This window comes from Mytilus galloprovincialis, chromosome 1 (assembly GCF_965363235.1).
Source record: "Mytilus galloprovincialis chromosome 1, xbMytGall1.hap1.1, whole genome shotgun sequence".
Taxonomy (NCBI): Eukaryota; Metazoa; Mollusca; class Bivalvia; order Mytilida; family Mytilidae; genus Mytilus; species Mytilus galloprovincialis.
In genome coordinates, this window is record NC_134838.1 from 92,713,211 (window position 1) to 92,735,365 (window position 22,155).

The 22,155-nt window shown below is 32.1% G+C and overlaps 1 protein-coding gene across 1 annotated transcript; it reads right to left on the reverse strand.

Annotated features, from left to right (window-relative positions):
- Window positions 1-1,207: 1,207 nt before the first annotated feature.
- On the reverse strand, window positions 1,208-19,242 carry LOC143044990 (formylglycine-generating enzyme-like). Its single transcript, XM_076217272.1, has 8 exons — window positions 18,798-19,242; window positions 17,778-17,852; window positions 17,046-17,128; window positions 10,013-10,135; window positions 7,073-7,187; window positions 4,963-5,079; window positions 2,146-2,205; window positions 1,208-1,455 (listed from the first exon to the last, which is right to left on the reverse strand). Exons 1-8 carry the CDS (start codon window positions 19,215-19,217, stop codon window positions 1,339-1,341), a joined length of 1,110 nt encoding a protein of 369 aa, XP_076073387.1. The 5' UTR covers window positions 19,218-19,242; the 3' UTR covers window positions 1,208-1,338.
- Window positions 19,243-22,155: the final 2,913 nt, after the last annotated feature.

Below are 22,155 nucleotides of genomic sequence, written 5' to 3' on the forward strand. Positions count from 1 at the left end.
GGAATATTTTTTGTTAAGTGGGTCTATAATTCAGTTTGACAGCTTAAGGCATACTTATTTTTGACCCTTTCAACCTGTACCAAGTAACAACTTTTCCTTAAAATTCAGTAATAAAAATTAACTTAACATTCTTAAGAACATTTCTGCATGGCTTGTTTTAATTTTTTTTCTAAATTTCAAATCAAATCTTACTCCTGAAGTGTTTCTTTCACCATTAGTTTAAAATGTAACCACTGACCTCTGTTGGGGTCATAAGAGGAACATAACTAGCTTGTTTTTAAATGGTTCATGGTTCTGCCTATTAAAGTGATACATACAATTTTCCTAGTGCATGAAGTTTTGAAGATAAAAGAGAAACAAAGGATATAGGGTATCCATCCATGACACATAATCAGTACATGCACAACATGTACATATGGGCCCTGTATTTTTATCGGACCACAGATGAATTATCATGTTGTGATTGGTTAAATGCCGTCACATGGTGACCCCCTACGAGACCGTATGGGGTAAGTAAGTTTCATATGGGGTTCATGACGCGTTAATGGCGACGTCATCTATTAATGTTGTTGTGTTTCATTGTTTATTTTTCAACAAAACGCCGTAGAAAAAGACCAGCGTCCGATAAATTCGTTATACGGTTAACTACAGACCCCCTACGGATCCAGAGAGGGTGAATAAAATTCATAGGGGACTCGGCCTCCGGCCTCACCCCTATGGATTTTACTAACCCTCTATGGATCCACAGGGGGTCAGTAGCGAACCATATAACTTATAATATACATTCAACAATGGAAGACATATTGGATTGGTTATCAGCACCAAAAACAAAAACATAAGTGAAAATCAGGATTACTTATAAAACATAACAATCCCATCGGATCTGTTCTTTATGTTCAGAGCTTTGAACAATTCGCCTTTTCAGAATCTAAAGGACTATGGGTAATCTCCATCATTGTTCCTACACCAAAATGAAAATAACGTTATGTCATTGGTTGGATTTCTATTGTTTATCAAGTTTTAAACCAATCACAATGTTTTGGTGTACTCTTTTTGAAATATTACCCAGAACGCATTAGATTGTGAAACGGTGAATTGAGACAATACGATAAAAAATATTATACCGGTATAATGGATATGAATGAAAATCATAATTTAGAATATCACCAGATATAAATTTGAAAACAAACACCCTACATATTCAGACTCACATGATCAGTCTAAAATGTCTCATTGATTTTGGGAATATTTGCAAAACTGTATTGACAATAAATAAGAGATAACTATTGATGGTAATAGTTCAAAGTGTTCATTTGTACCAGTTGAGCAAATTGAGACTTAAAATTTTAAATATTTTGGTAATTTATCAGCTGCACATCTGAATCCAAGATTTGATGCTGAACTATCTGGAGTATTCTGACTTCTTGCTTCACATCTATATCGGTAACAGTAGGACTGAAACAAAATGTTTATAGTACATGTATCAGAAATTTATGCAAAAATTATACAACTGAACACACTTTAGTCTTAAAAAATTTGAAATGAATACAATTAATAATTTCATTTTTCATGTAGGTATTAGATTTTTCAGATTTAGACTATATAATCTGTTGTAATTGTTACGATTTTAAGTAAAAAAAAACCTGAAATTGGTAAACAACATCATTTAACTCCTATCATGAGTAGACTGATAATTTCAGCAATGTTTGATTTATGTCATTTATATAATGATCTTATTTTGCTGATCATTTTTCATGTTTATGGTTATTTTCAATTTTCAATAGTTACCATAAAGAAACAAAAATATGGCATTTGAGGATGCAGCCATCTGACAAATGTCAAATGGAACGACACTCCTATAGCTCTTGACATATTTAGGTCTTACAGTTTGGTGGCAATGAAATATTTGTGTTTGAACATTCACAATGAGGGTAAATCTAAAAAGTGCTTCAGACACTAAAAATTAATAAAGAATAATTTTTCTTTTAAGTTGATACCAGTGCTGGTGAACTATGGACTTTTAATGTATTGTAAACGAAGAACAGACTAATCCTAAAAATTGATATGACTTAACTGTTTTAAAATAAGTTTAAATATTCATATATTTACAAAGGTATACTATTTGTATTATTCAATCACTCATACCTTATGGCACATATACGATCCTCCTTTCTTTACTTTATCTGTACCTTTTGATGGTCCTTTCTGTGAATAAATATCAAACAATATTTGTAAAAATAAAAAGGTTTCTATTCATGAATAATTGTATCAATGAATAATAGACAAGAATAACAAGTGTAACAAACTAATTATTAATACCCATTATGACCAGAACAATTTGAGATACATAATTTAGGATTAAACTGTATTTAATTTTATTTGATCTAACTGCTGTTGAAATCAATAATACGAATTTAACTTCACATAGAAGGTTTCACATGCATGCGATTGGTTTTAGCAAACATTGCTATTGTTTCTTTTAAGCTCATAGAAAGTGAGCTAGAATTATTCAAGACGGTTTGGATAAAACCTTTGCAGTAAAAATCAATACAGACAATAGATGAAGTATTCACAGAAAAAAATGAAATTTACAGAAAAGTTCCCATGCAAGTCCACAAAAAGTCATCTTTAAAAGATGACTTTTTGTGGACTTGCATGGGGACTTTTCATTTTTAAGAAATAAATGCTCTTAACATATTTTATTTACTCATTTTAAAAATGAGTAAATAAAATAAGTTAAGAGCATTTATTTCTTAAAAATGAATAGTAAGCATGGACTAATGTCAAAATGTTGTAAATAATTTTAGAAATGTAATTTAGGTACAGTAACTCTTCATTACAGAATCACAGATCATTTAGAGGTCAGTTGAAACCAATTTTCCATGATTCAATATGGATTCAAAATTAAATTGGTGGAGCTATGTAGTAAATAAGGATTCATCTACAAAATAAACACAGAATAACTTTTGTTTATATCAAAAATAAAGGTGGCTGAAAAAAAATGTCAAAATAGGTGCAATTTGGGTACCCTCCTGTTTAATTAATTATTCAATGGAAATCCAAGTTTAAATCAATAAAACTATCCAAAGGTTGCATCTTCAATGCAATATATTAAATTTTAATGGAAATCAAACAAGTGAAACTGCGAGCTACTGCTCACTGATGATACCCCCGCCGCAAGTGGATAATATTAATAGTGTAAAAATATGCGAGTGTTCGGTAAACAGGAAGTTGTCGAGTGATGAATCTGAAAACGCATCACACGGTATAGCTGACTTATATAAATCCTGAAACCAAATTTCAGAAATCCTTGTATTGTAGTTCCTGAGAAAAATGTGACGAAAATTTTCAAGTTGGCTATCATGTGTAAAATCATACAAGTGTTTGGTAAACAGGAAGTTGTCGAGTGATGAATCTGAAAACGCATCACACGGTATAGCTGACTTATATAAATCCTGAAACCAAATTTCAGAAATCCTTGTATTGTAGTTCCTGAGAAAAATGTGACGAACATTTTCAACTTGGATATCATGTGTAAAATCATACAAGTTTTATCGGTAAACAGGAAGTTGTCAAGTGATGAATCTGAAAACGCATCACACGGTATGGCTGACATATATAAATGTTGATACTAAATTACAGAAAGGGTGGATGTGAAGTTCCTGAGAAAAATGTGACGAAAGTTTCATGGGACGGACTGACTGACGGACGGACTGACGGACGGACTGACAGACAGAGGTAAAACAGTATACCCCCCCTTTTTTAAAGCGGGGGTATAAATAATATGTAAATCAAATATGTAAATCAAATATGTAAATTAAATATGTAAATCAAATATGAGCTTACATATAACATTTCACCTGCTACAACATTGTTATTAATTTAAAGGCCTAAAAACAACTACTAATGTCAAGTAAAAAATGTCAGCTGCAAATTGTCACATTCATTTTATAAACTCTGAATTAGTATATATTTCTTTATATCTATTGTTTACTTCAATATGAGATACAAACCTGATCCAAAAACTAACATATGGGCTTTGCTCATTGTTGAAGGCCGTACAGTGACCTATAGTTGTTAATTTCTGTGTCATTTGGTCTCTTGTTGAGAGTTGTCTAATTGGCAATCATACCACATCTTCTTTTTTTTAAACTTGCACCCAACTTAAAATATTGTTTACCTGAAGTTACTGGTTGATTGTGGTTTGCTTAACCTCTAGAGGCAAATATTTCATACATGTCTAAGACAAGAAGTTGTCTAGAACACACTAACAACGAATCATATAGGTTGTGCAAAGTGGGTCAACTCGTATGAAGTTGAAAAAACAGTGGAAAACTACTATTAGTTTGAGTTGGATAGGGACAGCAACATTGCCTTGCAACATGCCATCTACAGACCCTTCAAACACATGTTTCTCAGTTCTTGAAGTTGCTGAGAGCATGGTAACCTTTTAAACAACGGATCATATGTTACATCCTATTCCAACTGGACATGGCTGAATATTTATACATCTGATACAGCCAAATGAATACTCCTTTTTGCATAAGTTTTTCTGAAGGATGGTGAACTCCAGCAATAACAATAAGTTTGTGCAGCTTACAAGAAACAAGACAATATACTGAAAACTTAACCTGACCACCAGAGTTTAAAAAAGAAGTCAAGGACATATATGACATATTTTCCTTACCTATATTGTTAAACTATCATCTACAATTGCAGGGGGACAGATATCGGGAGCATTAAAATAAGGTCAATGACTTAAGAACAAATATTAACAAACTATCTCTTTACAATTGTTTTGTTAATAAATATGGATGGTATATCAATGTTTCTGCAAAAATCTAAATGCTGCCCCCAAATATGGAAAGGAAATTCAGAAATCTCACCAAACGAAGTAAAAAAGTAAAAAGGGAAGGGTGGAAATAGATAACTATAAACTTTAAAAATTCCTATTTTACATACAGGATTATCTTTAAACTCTGGTGTATGTTGTGTTTCCCACCAATCACTTGTCCATTCCCACACATTCCCTATAATATTTTTCAAGCCAAATTTATTCTGGTCTGGAAATGTAGTTACCTGAAAAATAAAAATGAAAAATAAAAATTTGCTACTCAGTGTGTTGCATAGCACTCATATAACTAACATATATCTTTTGATACAAAAAAAGTTTCCTCACCAAAATTAGATTCCTTAACCTTTGTGCTTTTCTGCAATCTTCCACTGAACAATATATCATCCTGTATTGTACTCATTAAAGCAAGGGTTAAAACCTCAATTATCATCAACTTAACACCATTTCTTTGCTTGTCACAAATTTAGAAATAGGCAAATACACTCCTATTTTGTGAAAATGGAAACATTATTGTACTGTTATTAACTATATCATGAACTATCTAGGTTTAAAAACAAACAAAAAATAACTTTAACTACGTAGGATTTTTATGACTGTAAATTCAGAAATTGTTGCAATTATTGAAGAATGGAGAAAAATGTCAGATTAATTATTGCAATATTAGGAAAAGCTGCATACAGATAAATTTATCAGATATCAGAATGTGGGTTTTAATTATTGTGATACTTACCCAGTTACATTATTTTCACATTTATAACAAACTTCTAATAAATTCACAATTTACACTATATACTGAAAATGAAATAAACAATGTATTACAAATCCGTATATGATATATATATATGTTAGACTCAGGTCGACGTCCAGCCTCTAATCGACGTCCATTCCTCAAATCGATGTCCGTTCCTCAAATCGACGTCCAAATCTGACGTCACATTCTTAAATCAACGTCCAATATTTTGATTCTCTAATCGACGTCCAATGACTGCATGTAAGTGTATGAAATGAGTAAGCAACCCAACGACAAGGAAAACCAAACGACATCTAGAAGCTTTATTAGTTTTCATAAATGGACAAAATAAAGAAGCACAACCAATTGTTTTGAGAGTATTATAATTCGGATTCAGTTTTTTTTTCAACAAATTTCTGAGTTTTACACACGTGACACACGTGAACGCAGAAATTTGCATAATGTTTTTATCTTGTGCGGTTGCACCACTGTTTTAGGTTAAGTGCTCACGCACATGTTTAACCCCGACATATTATGTATGGGCCTGCAGTGCATTGGTTTTCGATGGTTTATGTCTGTCATATTTTTTTTTGGAATTGTTTTTCTTTATAAATAAGACCGTTAAGTTTCTTATTTGAATTGTTTACATTTTTTATGTTGTGGCCTTTTATAGCCTTTGCGTTATGGGTTTTTATCATTGTTGAAAGCCGTATGGTTTATAATTCAATTTGCTCACATCCCAGTGGCGGATCCAGAACTTTTCCTAAGGGGGGGCCTGCTGACTGACCTAAGTCATGCTTCAATGATTCCCTATATAATCAACCAAATTTTTCCCACAAAAGGGGGCCCAGCCCCCCCTCCCCCCTGGATCTGCCTATGCATCCATTTCATTTGAACTCTGGTGTATAGTTGTCCCTCTGGAAATCATAATAATCTCTTAAATTAAAAAATTGATATCACAACCTGTTTACATACTTAGTGTAGTATGTAACAAATCCTAAAAAAAAAAAAACCACACTCATTTCTTTTTAATGGCATACGATACAGTTTTGATCCAATATTGAAATTTTAATGAAAATTTTCATGTAGGCTATTTTTTACCTGATTAAATCAAATATGTTATAAAAAATATACCTTCATGTGCTACTTTTTAATTAAATTTAGGTTCAAAATTCGGATATTTCCTCAAAATACGCATTTGTGGACATATTTTTCCTTTCGATAGAAAAACATAACTGTTTTGTGTTAAAAGATGAACACGAGCTGTTCAGTTCAGTTTTGTATTCTGTATCCAAAACGGACATTGATTAGAAAGGCTCAAAATCGGACGACGATTAGAGAATGCCAAGAAATAGACGTCGATTAGATAGGCATAAAATTGGCCGTCGATTTGGAATGTTATTTTATTATGAAGTCTCATTTGGACATCGATTAGAGACCGGACGTCGATCTGAGTCTTACATATATATAGCTACAGACACACTTACTGGACAGGTTGAATCATAACCATCATCAACAGTGTTTTCCTTTGGAAATTCTCCATGCCATATGTTCATCCAATGTTCTTTCTTGGGATTTTCACTATTCCCCCATGGATATAATCTGAAAGAAGTAGATAAAAAGAAAAACATGAAAAGTAAATGAATGATTTATAGGTTGTGGGCTTGTGGCATTAATGTCCTTTTACCTGTCAATTTTTTAACCTTACAATCTCCCCCCATTTTGTACCTAAAAAAGTCCAAAATGACAATTAAAAATTGTCAAAATCAGATTGGAGTTCCAGTATTACTATTTTATAATCATTCAAACCAAATTTAAGTTATCTCAGAAACTAGTGATGGATGGACAGAAGTTTTTTCATAATATATATAGACCCATAAATCCTAATCAACAATCAAAAATAATCAGGAAAATGAAAATGAAGATTGTTCAAAATTTCGGATAATGTAAACATTTTTGTAAATCTTTTATTGAATTATCACACATGTGAAAATTACCACCTAAGCCAAGCCCTACATTTAATCAATCAAATCCTGTAAATGAATTCCAATTCAAAATATCAATCTTTACATTTGTTTAATTGTTATGAAGACTATTTTAAGCAAACTAGAGTTTTACTACCAAGTACCAACTGATAGACAATAGCTTAAAATAAAAGGACCAGTTTAATTATAAGGTATAAGGCCAACAATATATGATTAATAATTACCGTACTGTATTCAACATTACTTTTGTTTGTTTTAATGACTTTTCTAGCTTAAATTTTTTATTTATGAAAAAATAGGACTGGATGAATTTTTCCATGTATAACTGAAAATACAGATCCTTGTAATAGACATATATATTGTAACAGATGGCAACTGTTTACTTTTGATACAAGATAGATGTAACAAGGACAAAACTAATCATTACTTTTGATACAAGATAGATGTAACAAGGACAAAACTAATCATTACTTTTGATACAAGATAGATGTAACAAGGACAAAACTAATCATTACTTTTGATACAAGATAGATGTAACAAGGACAAAACTAATCATTACTTTTTATACAAGATAGATGTAACAAGGACAAAACTAATCATTACTTTTGATACAAGATAGATGTAACAAGGACAAAACTAATCATTACTTTTGATACAAGATAGATGTAACAAGGACAAAACTAATCATTACTTTTTATACAAGATAGATGTAACAAGGACAAAACTAATCATTACTTTTGATACAAGATAGATGTAACAAGGACAAAACTAATCATTACTTTTGATACAAGATAGATGTAACAAGGACAAAACTAATCATTACTTTTGATACAAGATAGATGTAACAAGGACAAAACTAATCATAAATGTATTTGACATGACTTATAACAATATATAGACATTGCACAAAGGTATTTTTCAGGTGTTTTGACAGCAACATGCAATCCTTATTAAAAAATATACATTTATGATATTATTCCAAAATTCATGTACTTTTTGTTTGAAGAGGAAAAACACTACCATGAAGGAATAAGCTAAATTTACAAAATGTTAGGCAATGACATGCATTAATGAATTATCCAAGACCAAGAAAAACTTGTCTTATCAAAAGTAAGGGTTCAAAACTCCAACCTAAGCATTAACAAACAAGAATGTGTCCATAGTACACGGATGCCCCACTTGCACTATCATTTTCAATGTTCAGTGGACCGTGACATTGGGGTCAAAAATTTAATTTGGAATTAAAATTAGAAAGATCATATTATAGGGAACATGTGTACTAAGTTTCAAGTTGATATGACTTCAACTTCATCAAAAACTACCTTGACCAAAAACTTTAACCAAAACATTAACCTGAACTTCGCACTTTCATTTTCTATGTTTAGTGGACCGTGACATTGGGGTCAAAACTTTAATTTGGAATTAAAATTAGAAAGATCATATCACGGGGAACATGTGTACTAAGTTTCAAGTTGATTGGACTTCAACTTCATCAAAAACTTTAACCTAAAGCGGGACGAAAAGACGAACAGACCCACAGACCAGAAAACATAATGCCCCTCTACTATTGTAGGTGGGGCATAAAAAAAACCTATGCATGTATATTCTTTTATAAGAAGCTCTACTGTATGGGAATGTTGAAAAAAATAAGTACATTTGTGTGCCTGTCCAAAGTCAGGAACATATGGCCTTTGTTAATCTTGTATGATTTTGAATTTTGAAACTCACCAGAAAAGTCTTTGTAAATAAAGGCAACAGTAGTATACCGCTGTTCAAAACTCATAAATCCATGGACAAAAAACAAAATCGGGATAACAAACTAAAACCGAGGGAAACGCATTAAATATAAGAGGAGAACAACGACATAACACTAAAATGTAACACATATAGACAAAATCCCACGAGAATAACAAATATAACATATATATATAACATAAGCATTTCTTTTCCCATTTTAAAAACCTAACGAAAAATCTCCTAAAAATGTCAAATACTGGTAGGAACTTCCTGCACAATTAAATACACACACAAGTACGATGTATGTTTTTTCTGATTTCTATGTTGTGTTCTGGCAATAGATGTTTATCCTTCTGCTTTCTTTTTAAACTATGGAATTGTCTGTCCTCCTCTGCCTTAGGCATTTTAAATTGCTCATGGTACCTCCTCATTCATTTTGGCCTTCATTAGCTTCTAGGGTTGAGGTTTGGCTTACAGGAAGGGGTAGGTTAGGCTGAGTTTTATGGTTTATAGCTAGTGTTAAAGGTTATGTATTCAGTATTTCTCTGTATAGTTAATGAAGATTAGTACTACATGTTGTACTAAAAGTAAATGAAGGGACATTTTTTGGACCATAGCCTATTGATAATTTAAACTCAATTGAAATCGCAGATGAAGGTCATTACTTGGGTATGCTTTCACTTCTACAATGTCAAAGTTATTAACCTGTTGTTTTTACCACCCCTACAGGCATACTCAAACTCTGCCTCTGTTGGAAGTCTTTTTTCTGCCCATTTACAATACTCAACAGCATCATTCCATGAAATATGAATAGCTGGATGATCCATCCTGTAAAAAAGTAAGATAATCCTTTTTTCGTTTCTTTGATATCATTTATTAGACAGATGTTTTTTTGCTATTTATTTAACATTTTAACAAGAAATTTTGATTCTTAAACTATTTATAAAAGCTGACTAGTTAACTCTAAATATCTTATCTAAAAATTCCAGATATCTCAAGGTAAAATGCCGATTCCAATTTAAAATAGAATTGCATCATATTTGCCCCTGCTATTTCAAGATTCCAGTTAATTCAGAAATTATTGCCCTATTCATTATTGCCATTTTTTTAATTTGACAAAAATTTTACAAGATTAATTATTATTATCTCTGAAAAATCTGCATACATTTACAATGTTTACATTGTATATGGATTAAACTCCATGTGGTGAACCAACGCCTGTGTGAATCATTTCTATAGAGTTCCTGAAGTGGATACCTTGGTATGCAGGGTTATAATAACAAAAAAGTGACAATAACACTTCAAATGGTCTGCAATTTTTTTTTGCTATGGTCTACATGTTATGCCTGCATGGCAGGCTTCATTAGGACAATTTTTATACAGAAATTAATCCCTGAAGTATTCAAAGTGGTACATTGAATTTGACGTCCTCATGGTGAGAGAAACAGATTCAATGTACCACTTTGAGTACTTCAGGGATTAATTTCTGTATAAAAATTGTCCTGTTGAATTGTCTGTTTAGGATGCAACCTTCTGATGGTAAAGGAAACCACCTGTAGTATACAAAATGTCCTGCACTTAATAGTTGAATAATATATCAAGACCTCTATTAGTCAGATAAGTCTTACATTTTACAAAATTTCTACTAATATACTCATGCAAAATACATTTATATTTAGTGGTATACATTGTTTTCCATTAGTCATACTTTGGCCTTTTAGGTGTCAGACCACCAATTAAAAATCCCTATCTGTTCAACCAAATTTTGCAATTTTCACAGCTTTCTAAATATTTTACCTTAAGTTTAACTTCAAGGAAACCAGGTATATCCTGAATTGTACATGTATCACCTTCCTACATGCCAATTTCCAACCAATGTTTAAAGTCTTGTAACAAATTTCTGATTTTGAAAAGACAGGTACTACCAAAATAACTCCCGGTTTTCTGGAAATCTTAAATTAGTGTACTATGTAGCGCATTTATCCTGAATTTTTAATGCAAACTCATAGACAAGTGAATTTTGGCTCAAAATGGTCTAAATATATTTCCCTTTCACCAAAAGTTTCATTTCTGCAAATTTGTTGGTTAGTTTAAGTAAACAATGACATCAAAAGCACTATTTTGTGTCAAAGTAGGACTACTTTTACATACGTTCTAAATTGGAGGGAGTAATTGGTGGTCTGACACCTAAAGAGCCAAAGAAGTTGCTCAGAAATCTTTGCTTTGCTTTATTCTTAATCCTTAGTCAATTTGAAGTCAGAAACATCCTATCTGAGCATAATGTGACTTATATTACAAATTTCACAGCTCAATTTAAACTGACTGTAATGTATGACTTTGATAGAAAATACTTGAAAATTTCATTTTGGACTACAGGAACATAAACTTTCAATATCAAGATAAGTTTTGTTGATTTTTTTCTTGTTTGCTCTACTTCTTAAAAGACTGTCCACAATTTTTACAATGGGTTAAGTAAAAAATTCAATGTATTGAGAGTCAAGGAATATTGACCCCCCTTTTTTACACCTGGTGTAAGTAATGGGACTATTAAATGATCAAAAGTGCAGTCATGGTCATTTAACTGTTTTTATTTTCTATCAGTTGATACAACTTAAGGCATAAAACTTTCATTTGAGATAATAAATGGGATTTTTGTGAGTTTTTGCAATGTTTACATCAGGCTATGTTATCTGCCAAATACATGCTATGACTCAATGATATAAGGGATAAAAATCAAATAATTTCATTAAATCTTGATGACAAGAACTTTTTTTGGTGGTAAAATAACCATGTTTTAATGTACCACAGAAACTTCTTGCTGTGCATTTATAACAATTTGGGACATTTTTTTATGTGAAAGCATATTGTCAGGGTGGGACAAGCTAAAAATAGCACAAATTCAGGTCTAAGGCTCTAAATTTGCAATATGTGACTTTTTGCCCCCAAAAAGATTGAAATGTGACTACTAACACTTCATATGATCAGTTAAGTAAAAAAAATCAATTGTTTTCTGAATTTGGGGTTTCACCGCATTTCCCTTAAAGGTGTCAGACCACCAATTAAAAATCCCTATCTGTTCAACCAAATTTTGCAATTTTCACAGCTTTCTAAATATTTTACCTTAAGTTTAACTTCAAGGACACCAGGTATATCCTGAATTGTACATGTATCACCTTCCTACATGCCAATTTCCAACCAATGTTTAAAGTCTTGTAACAAATTTCTGATTTTGAAAAGACAGGTACTACCAAAATAACTCCCGGTTTTCTGGAAATCTTAAATTAGTGTACTATGTACGTAGCGCATTTATCCTGAATTTTTAATTCAAACTCATAGACAAGTGAATTTTGGCTCAAAATGGTCTAAATATATTTCCCTTTCACCAAAAGTTTCATTTCTGCAAATTTGTTGGTTAGTTTAAGTAAACAATGACATCAAAAGCACTATTTTGTGTCAAAGTAGGACTACTTTTACATACGTGCTAAATTGGAGGGAGTAATTGGTGGTCTGACACCTAAAGAGCCAAAGAAGTTGCTCAGAAATCTTTGCTTTGCTTTATTCTTAATCCTTAGTCAATTTGAAGTCAGAAACATCCTATCTGAGCATAATGTGACTTATATTACAAATTTCACAGCTCAATTTAAACTGACTGTAATGTATGACTTTGATAGAAAATACTTGAAAATTTCATTTTGGACTACAGGAACATAAACTTTCAATATCAAGATCAGTTTTGTTGATTTTTTTCTTGTTTGTTCTACTTCTTAAAAGACTGTCCACAATTTTTACAATGGGTTAAGTAAAAAATTCAATGTATTGAGAGTCAAGGAATATTGACCCCCCTTTTTTACACCTGGTGTAAGTAATGGGACTATTAAATGATCAAAAGTGCAGTCATGGTCATTTAACTGTTTTTATTTTCTATCAGTTGATACAACTTAAGGCATAAAACTTTCATTTGAGATAATAAATGGGATTTTTGTGAGTTTTTGCAATGTTTACATCAGGCTATGTTATCTGCCAAATACATGCTATGACTCAATGATATAAGGGATAAAAATCAAATAATTTCATTAAATCTTGATGACAAGAACTTTTTTTGGTGGTAAAATAACCATGTTTTAATGTACCACAGAAACTTCTTGCTGTGCATTTATAACAATTTGGGACATTTTTTTATGTGAAAGCATATTGTCAGGGTGGGACAAGCTAAAAATAGCACAAATTCAGGTCTAAGGCTCTAAATTTGCAATATGTGACTTTTTGCCCCCAAAAAGATTGAAATGTGACTACTAACACTTCATATGATCAGTTAAGTAAAAAAAATCAATTGTTTTCTGAATTTGGGGTTTCACCGCATTTCCCTTAAAGGTGTCAGACCACCAATTAAAAATCCCTATCTGTTCAACCAAATTTTGCAATTTTCACAGCTTTCTAAATATTTTACCTTAAGTTTAACTTCAAGGAAACCAGGTATATCCTGAATTGTACATGTATCACCTTCCTACATGCCAATTTCCAACCAATGTTTAAAGTCTTGTAACAAATTTCTGATTTTGAAAAGACAGGTACTACCAAAATAACTCCCGGTTTTCTGGAAATCTTAAATTAGTGTACTATGTACGTAGCGCATTTATCCTGAATTTTTAATTCAAACTCATAGACAAGTGAATTATGGCTCAAAATGGTCTAAATATATTGTAATGCCGACATTCCCCCCTTTTTATAGTAAACCTATGTCTGTATAGTTTCTCGAAATTATTGAGGATAAAACGATAAATGTTAGTGAGATGTCTAATGTTACAAGTAGTGTAAAACTTGTCATTGTTATTTTGGCTGTCGTTTTCATAATACGACAGATCTGTGTATGTTAGTTTGTTAAGAAGTTTTAGTTCACGTACTGATTCCGTATTTTCGCGGTAGTTACCTTATTATACAATAAACTCAAATAAAACTGTTCTAATGATCTACTAATAAATTTAAAGTCGAAACCCATCTTTATTGATGAAGATCAATCGTTGTTTACAAACAGTATCAACATTACGGGAGTTTCCCTAATATGATCCATGGTTGCCGATTGGTAAACAATATGTAACAAGCTCTGTCATTGGTCAGTCGAAAGTATAAATACCAAAACAACAACAGAAACGACAGAGTGTTTGGTTGACAAGAATGGGTAGTGACAAACTTTAATAAATGCTGGAATATGTAGCTTATTGAACGTTACCTTTGTTTTAATTTAAGGTTGTTGGTGCAAATATTTATTGGTGCAAACTTTAGGTGCCAAATCGGGAGCAAATCCTTGGTGCAAATATTTATTGGTGCAAACTTTAGGTGCCAAATGGGAGCAAATCCTTGGTGCAAATATTTATTGGTGCAAACTTTAGGTGCCAAATGGGAGCAAATCCTTGGTGCACATATTTATTGGTGCAATTGATGGTTTAGGTGTAATTCCTGGGTGTAAATATATTGCTTGGAGCAAATAATGTTTTAGGTGAAAATCCTTGGTGTAAATATTGCTTGGTGCAAATAAATATATAGTTTTGTGCAACTTGTTTTGTTAGGTGAAATTCCTAGGTGACAAACTTTAAGAAAGTCAAGTATTTAATATTTATTACGGAAGCTTTATGGTAGGAACGATTTTGTGATTACCTATAAAGAATTGTTGATTGTTGATTGTATTTATTATGTCTTAAGGAATTGAGACTTATTATAAACTGTGGGTTAGTGAATCTGGTTGATTTACTTTAATGTGATCGAGTTTAGCGCTACACATTGGTAGTTTAATAATATTTAGATAGTGACAGAGTAAAGTCTCTGTTTAGGTTAGTTATAGATAAGACCAACCATACTAGGAACCGGACTAGGCCAGGAACAGAGCTGTACCACTACCAGTCCAGCATTTTTATAAATAATAATAAAGCATCTAAACTGTTCTATTTCATGTATTTTATTTCACGAATATTTAGTAAATATACAGTAATAACAAAACAAATATAAAATCAATATCGGTAGAGTGTTTTGGTCGACGGTAAACCAACTAGACGTCGACCCTAATATTTTATCCTAATATACATACACACAATAAAAAGATCCCTTTACTTTATGTTCATTGTGTTCTCTGGTGTCCGACTCTAGCACCCGAGAGGCAGTGTTACAATATTTCCCTTTCACCAAAAGTTTCATTTCTGCAAATTTGTTGGTTAGTTTAAGTAAACAATGACATCAAAAGCACTATTTTGTGTCAAAGTAGGACTACTTTCACATACGTTCTAAATTGGAGGGAGTAATTGGTGGTCTGACACCTAAAGAGCCAAAGAAGTTGCTCAGAAATCTTTGCTTTGCTTTATTCTTAATCCTTAGTCAATTTGAAGTCAGAAACATCCTATCTGAGCATAATGTGACTTATATTACAAATTTCACAGCTCAATTTAAACTGACTGTAATGTATGACTTTGATAGAAAATACTTGAAAATTTCATTTTGGACTACAGGAACATAAACTTTCAATATCAAGATCAGTTTTGTTGATTTTTTTCTTGTTTGTTCTACTTCTTAAAAGACTGTCCACAATTTTTACAATGGGTTAAGTAAAAAATTCAATGTATTGAGAGTCAAGGAATATTGACCCCCCTTTTTTACACCTGGTGTAAGTAATGGGACTATTAAATGATCAAAAGTGCAGTCATGGTCATTTAACTGTTTTTATTTTCTATCAGTTGATACAACTTAAGGCATAAAACTTTCATTTGAGATAATAAATGGGATTTTTGTGAGTTTTTGCAATGTTTACATCAGGCTATGTTATCTGCCAAATACATGCTATGACTCAATGATATAAGGGATAAAAATCAAATAATTTCATTAAATCTTGATGACAAGAACTTCTTTTGGTGGTAAAATAACCATGTTTTAATGTACCACAGAAACTTCTTGCTGTGAATTTATAACAATTTGGGACATTTTTTTATGTGAAAGCATATTGTCAGGGTGGGACAAGCTAAAAATAGCACAAATTCAGGTCTAAGGCTCTAAATTTGCAATATGTGACTTTTTGCCCCCAAAAAGATTGAAATGTGACTACTAACACTTCATATGATCAGTTAAGTAAAAAAAATCAATTGTTTTCTGAATTTGGGGTTTCACCGCATTTCCCTTAAAGGTGTCAGACCACCAATTAAAAATCCCTATCTGTTCAACCAAATTTTGCAATTTTCACAGCTTTCTAAATATTTTACCTTAAGTTTAACTTCAAGGAAACCAGGTATATTCTGAATTGTACATGTATCACCTTCCTACATGCCAATTTCCAACCAATGTTTAAAGTCTTGTAACAAATTTCTGATTTTGAAAAGACAGGTACTACCAAAATAACTCCCTGTTTTCTGGAAATCTTAAATTAGTGTACTATGTACGTAGCGCATTTATCCTGAATTTTTAATGCAAACTCATAGACAAGTGAATTTTGGCTCAAAATGGTCTAAATATATTTCCCTTTCACCAAAAGTTTCATTTCTGCAAATTTGTTGGTTAGTTTAAGTAAACAATGACATCAAAAGCACTATTTTGTGTCAAAGTAGGACTACTTTTACATACGTTCTAAATTGGAGGGAGTAATTGGTGGTCTGACACCTTTATGTAACACCAAAATATCGTCTAGTTTTGCATTTATTGAAGTAAGTTGAAGAAAATTCCTATATTTAGATAGAAAAAAAAACACATTTGTCTTCATTTTTACCTGTTTTTGATAGAAGAGTCTGGTCCTTCAGGATGTTTCCAGTCAGCCCCATCTACAGGTATCCACCATGGGGCTGCTTCAACCTGAAAGTACAGATTTATTTACATGTGAAATGAATGAGTTGATTTCTATTAAAATCAAATGTTTATGTTGCATTTACATCATGTATATTGATGAGTTTTAGTAAAAAGAACATTATTTTCAGATTTCTTATCAATTATAAAAAATGTACTGGTACATAATTAATTTGTTGCAATTTATCTAATTCTACTGACAGGTTTAACAGAACTTATTTTATATATAATAAAAGAAGATGAATTTGTGTTTAACGTCCAGTGTTAAATATAATAATAACATGCAGTACATGGACAAAAACATGATAGAGTCAAATATATATGGATTCTGTTTTGTGCTAAACTGGAACTACAGATTTTTAATCAGCTAGTTAGTTCACAAGTTAAGTCTGCTTTAAGACATAATATGTAACCCTTCCCTTACATATTATTCTGTCTCCTTGAAAAATCTACTCTGACTTAATTAATTCTTAATGCTACATGCTTTATATCATAGAAGCAACCAGTTGCTACTTTCAAGTCTAAGATTTAATCTGGCAGACTAGGGATCAAATCCACAAACTCCCGTCATTGAAGTAAGCATGGGACAACCAAAGAAGACAGTTTCTGTTTGATTAATAACTAATGTTCATCTTGTTGGACACTATACCATGCTTACCTGTTGATTTACTTTTTTTAATGTTTCTTCACTCACATATTTATCCATTATAAAGGAATTTCCAAACTTTTCAGCCTTAAAATAGAAAAACAAAAAACAGTTTTACAATAGGCTATTTGCCAATTCCTGTACTTGGTCCTATAATTAGAGATCCCCTTTTTAGTTGTCTCCTTTATGAGGAACAATAATTTTCATTAAAAATGGAGCTAGCAGAAAGAGAAAATTTACCTGTGCGTAATGCGAGTAATTTTTAAGGTTTTCAAATCTTTTTAATACATCAATTTGTTGTTAAGCTAAATACTTTTGATATCAGAAATTATTTTTCATGAAAAATTAATTAAACTGCCGCTACGTACTACAGTACATGAACACTTTCAATTCATCATGCTTTCCATTGGCAAAAGATGATTTTGTCCGAGATGGAACCAGTCTACAATTAACAAAGGGAAGTAATTTGTTTAAAAAGTGTTTAATAACAGAATCAAATCAGTAATTGGCAAATGGTCTATTGAATTTCCTTTTATTCTACAGGATCATATTTACAAAAAGGCATCTGCTTGAAGGGCAAAACAGCCAAATGGACGTCATAGTCACAATGAAAGTAATATATGACTACTTTCAGCATAGACCATTTTTGAGTTCTTTTTAAGAATAAAATATGCTATTGGACCAGGGTTCATTTGGAGTTATTGACATCAGTGTACAATCAACTCTTAATTTGACATAACATATATATCATGTATATAGGCATTGTGGCATTTATGTACAGGAAATTGCATGTACATGTATTTGAAAGTTTTCTATAATAATAACATAATTTGACATATAAGATATTAATTCATGCACAGGGGTTTGTTACAATTGCCGGGTTTACTATCCATAAGAACCCCTAAAAACACGTGTTTTTTAGAGGTTCGTATGGATAGTAAACTAAACCTGGCAATTGTATCAAATCCCTGTGATTCATGATTCCTTATGACTTTTAATTCACAATGCAACAGTAAGATTCTCCTCAATTACCTCTGTTTTGTAATTTGTCTTCGTCACAAATATTTCAAACTCTCTATTGCTAACTTCATATTTGTCTAGGTAGAAAGGGTTAACTTTAACTAATCTTTCTGGACCTTCTCCATCTACCATAAAAATTGGTTTATTTGTGCCCATAGAGAATGTTCCACCTTCAATAAAAACCATTTCGTTAGTCCTTTGGTACTTAAAATCATCTTTTTGCAAAAGTTCATTTTGTAGACCTTCGTCTTCTCTGTCCACGTTTATGTTTATTTTTTCGTCATATTTAGATTTGTCACGACTAATTGAACAGCCACACGATTTTTCCTTCGCACTGTTACAACTATCATCTTTGACATCACATTGTTCTTCAAGATAACACGCACAAAAACATGCAAACAACACAACAGTTCTTAAATGCGTCTGCTTCATCCTACTTGTCGCTTATATCATTTACTTATTGCACCTCCAGACAAAAGAAGTTTACTCTTCTACTTCTGTGAATAATTTTCCAGCTACGGGACACCTTTCTTCTCATGGGTGATTCGATGGCAGCTAGTGTAATTTAATCTTGCAAATCTATTCAGAATCTAAAAAAAGGAAAACCTGTAAAAAGTTTTAAGTTGTTGAACTGGTCTTAGATGTTTTATTAAACCTTTTCAACATCTGTCGACACCGACTAATGACACCCACAGTTTACAGGTAAAATGGATGGGTCGTCTGAAAGTAAAAATCATCATGATTATCATCACGTAACATATTGGATTGGCGGTTTTATACTGTTTTGACTATATAGTTTAAGAATATATATCAACCAAATGAATAAATTAATATATGTATGGTGGCCGGATGCGGCCATTTATTTCGCCTTTTCGCGTTTTCGTGAATTCTCCGTTCATTTTGCAAACGCGAAATTGGGAATTTGAGAAATCGAGAAATTAAGAAAATCGGGAAATCGGGAAATCGAGAAATCAAGAAAGCAAAAACGCCAAAACACGAAAGAGGAAACACGAAAACGCTAAGACGCGAAATGAATTCTCGATTTTGCGTTTTTGCTTTCTCTATTTCTCGATTTCCCGATTTCTCAATTTCTTGATTTCCCTTTCTCGATTTCTGGATATCCCCGAAACGTCTACCATACATATGTCTCTGTCATATAATATTCTTATTTCGTATGTATTTGCACGACTCATGTTGAATTGATTAAACAAATATTCCAATCATTCAGAATCCTAACCCATTTTCTCTTCACTTTTGTGATGATGTGAGTCTTTCGCCAATTATTTGCCGCATGCCAATAACGATTTAATTTGTTGGTGTAAAAGCTTTTATGATGTTTTTCAAAAATGAAAAAGAATACTGGTCCGTCCGTATCACACTTGTGAACACGACCAACTTTGTGTTTTTCCACCGGTCTTCACCTCAGTCGATGTACATTTTCAATTTTTACATAATTACATATTGATTTTTTAGGTCGAAGGAAAAGATCAAGTTTTTTTTTTTTATTATTATTATCAACGACGGTCTTCTCCGCTTCAAGATATCTTGTTCGAGGTAAAGTTTTTCCTTGATGAATGTTGAAAAAAAAATATAATTGACCCCTCGTTTCAATGCTACAACATTTAAGCAGTGATTGGTGAATACATAATTCAAGTGGAACACCAAATTGGTGAATTGGAATGATACAAAGTATTGAGTGCATTATGGTGGCATCCAAGGCCAAAACTAACAGACATGTGCCGCCCTTGTAAACCAACATAATCATTGTTTAATTTTAAAATATCAACTACAATAGAACATGATTTGTTCTTTTCGTTTTCCAAATTCAACCAGGACAGCTAGAAGCTAAATGTCTAAAAGATGAAATGTGACTTAAAGTCTTATCATTTTCTTTATAACAAATTAAAAAAAAACATGTCATTTGGACTCTGTATGAAAGTTTTATCATTGTCAATGATTGAAAGCAATAAAATCAATAATGATCTCAATTATTTTTTTATTTTTGAGACGACCCTTCACATTTTACCTGTCGTAGTCGTTCTCAACTGTAGGTGTCGAGAGATGTTGAAAAGGTCTATTAAGAGGGTGTCCATGGAAAAACCAGGCAGTGGGTGGCACATGACATATTTTGTTTTCAAATTTTTTTCAGCTATTTCATATCACAAATTTATTCTTTCTCAAAGTTAAATTTTGTTTTTTTAAAACTGTAACAAATAAAGAGAAAAAAAAAATACATAGAAAGCACTGAAAATTCATTGAAAAGGGGAGATAACTCTTCATTTTGTACAAAATTGTGTTGCATTGCTAGTGAACTTTAAAATCATTTTCTGAGCCATCCACTGTTGATTCAAAAATATCTTTGACATATATATCATTTGTATGGAACCAAAAATTCAGTGGGAATTTTTTTTTGTTGTGCCACCCATATCATAGGATTTCCCTGAAATTTACTTGGACAGCCTCTTAAGTGTTTCACCTATTACAAATTTAATTCCCCTATCATTTCAAATTAAAAATTTCGGAAACCTATTTGAGGTCCGATTTTAATGATTTTTTTAAATGTCAAGATCATGAATGTGTACAGTTTTTTTATGCCTGGATATTATGAAATGTTTCAATGACATGTTATAACTGAGAAATCATTGCCGTTTGCAGGGGCGGATCCAGCCATTTACCAAAAAAAAGGGGGGGGGGGGGGGTCCATGCAACTATATGTCACCATTCAAATGCATTGATCGTCCAAAAAAGAGGATTCCAACCCCTGGAATACTCCGCCCCCTGGATTACTCCGCCCCCTGGATCCACCACTGGTTTGTAAACAAATATGGACATTTTGCTTTTATAGTCATGATTTTTTTCACAAAGTGTGCCAAATTCATATCTCTGTGCAATGTAATAATGATAATACGTGTTAATTAAGGTATATGATTAGGGGGTTGGGGTGGGGTGGAGAGAAAAAGAGAGACACTAGCTGTACATTGTAAGAGGCTACAAACACTTCTGTACAGTATTGAATGAAGAAAAAAATCATTCAAATCGGACAAGAAATATCGCCAGCCTAGAACTGTTATGAAAAATAATTTTATTAGCAATCATATAACACATCTTTGCATTCTATATCTAATGGCAAACATGACTAAGTTCCACACGTGAGAAATCATGAATAAAAAGTCATCAAAAGTGCCCAAAATAGGAGGCGCAAATGAAATTTCTGTCCCTGTAATGCATTTAGTTATTATAGTATTAAAGAAAAACTGTTGCAGCTACTGATGACACTGGCGACGGAACGAATTACAGAATAGACCAATTACTAGACATCGTTTTCTCGCGAAGCCGGTAAAATCTTAAAACTCATTGTAACCCAACGTAC